Here is a 4,814-nt window from a genome sequence, read left to right on the forward strand (position 1 = left end):
CCAGGTTCCGAAAAAAAAAAAAAACCTAATCCATGACCGAAAAAAGAAAAAGAAACAAGGGAAGAGAAAGAATCAGTGAGTTCTGAAACTTGGTCACATCCCTTTCTGTCCCGTCCGGCTCTTTCTCACATGTGAGCATGAGGTACTACTCTCTTTGGTAATTAAAACATTCGAGCTGCTTCTTATTGTTGTTGTTGTTATGGTTGGGTAGAATCTGTTATTTTTTAGCGTTATAATCAGATAGATGGACCTAGCAACCGCAACAGCAACAGCGGCCGTAGCAGTAGTAGCAGCTTCCATCAGCGTGATCTAACAAAGAGGTGGGTAGTGTTTCGCTTGGTTTGCCTCCTCAACTTGTTCCATCTTCTATTGGTCTCTCTCTCTCTCTCTATATATATATATATACACTCGTACACATATATCGTTTAGTATAGTTGGTTCTTTTTAATTAATATTATTTACATAATGGATTGGCATGTGTTAGTTTTGTTTCTTGTTTTGTGTTGAATTTGGAAACTGGAATGTTTTGTAGTTCATCATATGAAACTTCAGCTCCTGTTACATGAAATCTCTTAGAAAAATATGCTGCTATACCTGCAACATATAATCCATTTATCTATAACAAGAGATGGTACAACTATGTAAATGGAGAAAGATAAAAAGAAGGGAAAATATTTTCTTTTTTCTACTATTTCCGCGGGGTGCCCGTTCAAAAGAGACTCGTTTGTGTTGCTGATTGAATTAGGCTAGACCGGCACATTTGAGTGATGATTACAATTTTTACAAATTCGAAGTGGGGTATAACTATGTAACAATACAAACTCATTCAATATTCAATTTCGCTAGACGTATTGATTGTTCAATATCAATCATATATATGCTATTAAGTTTATTTATCTACTTTTATCTATCATCGAATCATTTCGCATAAACTCTTCCAAGTTGGATAACTTTGTTTTATGAAATTTACGAAACTCATGAGTTAGATGATAGCTAAATAAAATCTAGAGTTAGATAACTTTGGTTTCAAACCATTAGACAAAATCAAGTATAGTTAAAATTCAGTAAGTTTTGTTCTCAAACCTTGGTTTCCAGAGTATAAACCGAAATCACAATCATTGTTTAAAATTTAGTCGAGTTCTCTAGACAATGTGCTGTGTTTTGCATAACCAACTATTTTATTCTGCTTCATTCCAGAATTGAATTTATAGTTTTCTAATCATGTTAGTTGATAGTTTGACTCTTATTTTTCCTTTAATTTTTTTTTTAAAAGATAAACATTATAAAGCTTTGAATCATCATAGACTATATGAAAGTAGAATATCTTTCAGTTTGATGAGTGATTATAGAAAATCTTTAAATAAAGGTTCTGTTTGGTTCTGCTTTCAGGATATTTACTAAATGGAATAGAGGATATCACTGTGTTTCATACCAGGCAATAGTGATAGCGATAGCGAAAGATAAGAATGAAGCCGCTTTTAAGAATAAGGCATTATTTACCTAAAGTTTTATGTAGGCAACATCGTTTATATGTAGCAGGGCTTAATGCAAGTAACTCAAATGTGTCATTAAGAAATTTTGGTCAAGCTGCAAGGAAACAGGAGGAAGAGGAAGTTGAGGAGGTGGAGATTGACCAACGAAATCTCCCTGCTGATTTTGATCCCACAACATTTGATCCTATGGTGCGTCGTGGCCCTCCATCTGAGAGAGTTTTCAGGCTTGTTGATGAAATGGCATCTCTTACGGTAGCTGAAGCAGCTGAACTGGGTCACATTATGATGAAGAAAATGGGGACGAAGGAGCTGCCTACTGTTGGATTCTTGAAGCCAGGAGCTGCAAATATAGCTGGACTCACAGCGACGAAAGCTGCACCAGCAGAAGCTGAGGAGGAGAAAAAGCCAGAAAAGACTGTATTCGAATTGAAATTAGAGTCCTATGAAGCAGCCTCCAAGATTAAAGTCATCAAGGAGGTTCGGGGCTTTACTGATTTAGGTTTGAAGGAGGCAAAGGATTTAGTGGAGAAAACACCCTCTATTATAAAGAAAGGTGTTTCAAAGGAAGAAGGAGAACAAATAATAGAGAAAATGAAAGCTCTTGGTGCAAAGGTTATTATAGAATGAAGGTAACATGATGTATGTTGTTGCTCTCTTGGGAAGAAGTTGATTCCATTGTTTATTATTTTTGACAAATTGTCTGAAATTTTGAAAATTTCATGTTGTTGTTCTAGGATACGACAAATTTTGCTAGTGGTTTGTTATTTTTACTAATCTTTTGTAGCTTAATCTGGAACTTGATTTGTTGTTCTATATAACATTATCCTTCATTGCAATCCACATGGAGGCCAATAAAAGTGCTTTTTCTTACTTCTGAGTTCACATGGATAATTGGATACATTATTCAGTAACTGCCTTATTCAAATAATCTTATTTTTTTTCTTTGGTCCTGTTTCTGTCAACTGAATTTTGATTCCCTTACAAGCCATGGACACCTAAAATATTTGTTTGAACGCCCACAACATTTATGTTCATGGTTGGACCTTATAAGTTATAACATAAGGATCTACGAAAGTAACTGACCAGACTTGGTAGAATAGGGTTTATTTGTATAAATTTTGCTCGCGTTAATATTTACAATTTTTACATTATTACATGGAATCTGAGCTTATATTGGGTTATGAAGGCAAGTGAAAGGAGAGTGAGCTTTTTGTTCAAGGAATTATGATATTGATGTAGGCCAGGGTCTGCTCAAGATATCCGTTAGGTAGACAAACAATTATTGACTTTGTTGTTGTTGGAACCGCAAGAGCTCTATCAAGCAAACTACCTTTATAATTTTTTATCTATGGAGTGTGGAAGGCCTTGTTAGCTTATTAGTCATTTAGCATTGAATAAGTTGTGAATTCAACTTGCATGGAGTTGATATATTCAATTCATATGATTTTACAAGTTTAGATCAGCGTAATGAATTTACACATTGGTCTAATGTCCTATAGGAACACTACAACTTATGACACAAAATAGGATTAAAAGCAGCGAGTTTAAAGCATATCTTACATAAGATATGAGAGTTTTCTTAGTTTTCTTTTCCTTTCTACATTATGATAACAACATAGTATTTATGTTAAAGGAATTACTAAAAGTACAAAGCTTTTACCAGAAACCTATAACTTCATATGCTGTTCTTTTGATTCACCAAAAGTTTCAAGTAATGTTTAACCAAAACCAAAGGTAACCGGAGCTAGATTAGATCCTAAAAAGACCAAGACAAAGAAAACAATAGGAGAGGTGCACAAGTGGTGCACCTAATGTAACGTATGGTTTATTAAATAATTTCAGGAAAAAATCTTGACTTCTAGTTTTATTAACATAGCATCAGGATATGAGTACAAAATTACAAATAGACTCGAAGGCAAAAGGCATGACAGACTTATTTTTGTGCATTTCAGTTTCTTTCGCCTTAATTTGTCAAAGTATGTATTTTTATTTTGACGCGTATTATTTTGGGTGAGTTATAGCCTACACCTGGTAGGATGAGGCGAATGATGCATCTCATACTTCTGATACAGGTAAGTGTCTTGCTGTCCGGTTTTTTAAGATTTTAAAAAAGACTGTTTAATTAGTCTTAAATTATTTAATGACCTATAATAAAAGTAATATTTTCATAATTGTCACGTTTTGGACAGATGGCCTTACTAGCCAATTATTCAATGTGTTTGCTTCCAACAACAAAAAATAGAAATAAAAAATATTTAAGGCAAGATGAAAACTAAAAACTACAATTACAAAAATTAGAAAGACTGAAAACTAAAAACTTAAAAACCAATCCAAGACCAACATGGATCGGATTCCAAACCTGCAACCACAATGTATTAAAGGCAAAATGTAGGAATAAAAAATATTTAATGAAAACAATTTTTAAAACAATAGGAAAAATTAATAGTTTAAAAAAATTATTTCATTTTACGTAGGTGGCGTCAGGTAACTTACAGATGGAGTATTTTTTTTATTAGTCCCTTTAATTTATGGAATATTATCTCCTCATAGGAATAAAAGAATAATTAATTACAATTGTAGATGTGCAAAAATTAGTCGCCATCATACATCGCCAAAAAGATCTAATTTTATTTGTTTTTGGTGAAAGATACTGTACATGACTTTGCTAGTACGGGTTGAGAATAGGATCAAGGACTCGTCGGTTTTTGGTGGTGATGAAATCAGAGAGTGGCGGGGGGTGGTACTTGCCGATGAGCGAAAATTAAAGTTCACAGATACTGGCAACTACACTGAATCGCTCAAGTAATACCACAGTGAGTGGATATCTTTCTCACAAGGATTAAAGGATTGAGTAAGTAAATATCAGATTAAATTGCTAATTAGATTAAAAGAACCTGGATTGAAGAGGGCAAGATTGAGAGCTTTAGAACTTGAATGCTTGAATGCTTACGGACAAAGAGCTTGAATGTTGATTTGAGAGAAGACAATGATGGTGAGAGTCAAGGGCTTTCAGAGATGTTTATGCTTTCAGAGAAATCAAACCTTATTTACTTATCTTAAAGTTTGCAAAAATCCTTCACGACAAATCTTTAGTAACTAATTACCGATTCCTTGGTTCCTCAGTTTCTCAAACATTAATTAGTTGTCAATTAATTAATAAAGAGATTAAACACAAAAACTTATTTAATTTTCTAATAAGATTTAAAAGTAGTCCTTAGGTTGAGTTACATGTCTCATATTCAAGCTAGTCCTATCCAGTTAAACCTTTAGAAGAAAAACACAATTTTCAAAAGTTGTTTTAATCCGAATCATATGTCACTT

The 4,814-nt window shown here is 33.4% G+C and overlaps 1 protein-coding gene across 3 annotated transcripts; it reads left to right on the forward strand.

Moving 5' to 3' along the window:
- LOC107614258 (50S ribosomal protein L7/L12) lies at positions 7 to 2,363 on the forward strand. 3 transcript variants are annotated; one of them, XM_016316482.2, is made up of 3 exons: positions 7 to 142; positions 241 to 320; positions 1,390 to 2,363. In XM_016316482.2, the coding sequence occupies exon 3, from the start codon at positions 1,467 to 1,469 to the stop codon at positions 2,118 to 2,120; it is 654 nt and encodes a 217-aa protein (XP_016171968.1). In that variant the 5' UTR covers positions 7 to 142; positions 241 to 320; positions 1,390 to 1,466; the 3' UTR covers positions 2,121 to 2,363. The 3 variants fall into 3 exon arrangements, with proteins under 3 accessions (XP_016171968.1, XP_016171969.1, XP_020965228.1); XM_016316483.2 differs by having other exon boundaries at positions 245 to 320; XM_021109569.1 differs by having other exon boundaries at positions 16 to 372.

Source organism: Arachis ipaensis, chromosome B08, assembly GCF_000816755.2.
Source record: "Arachis ipaensis cultivar K30076 chromosome B08, Araip1.1, whole genome shotgun sequence".
NCBI classification, from domain to species: Eukaryota; Viridiplantae; Streptophyta; class Magnoliopsida; order Fabales; family Fabaceae; genus Arachis; species Arachis ipaensis.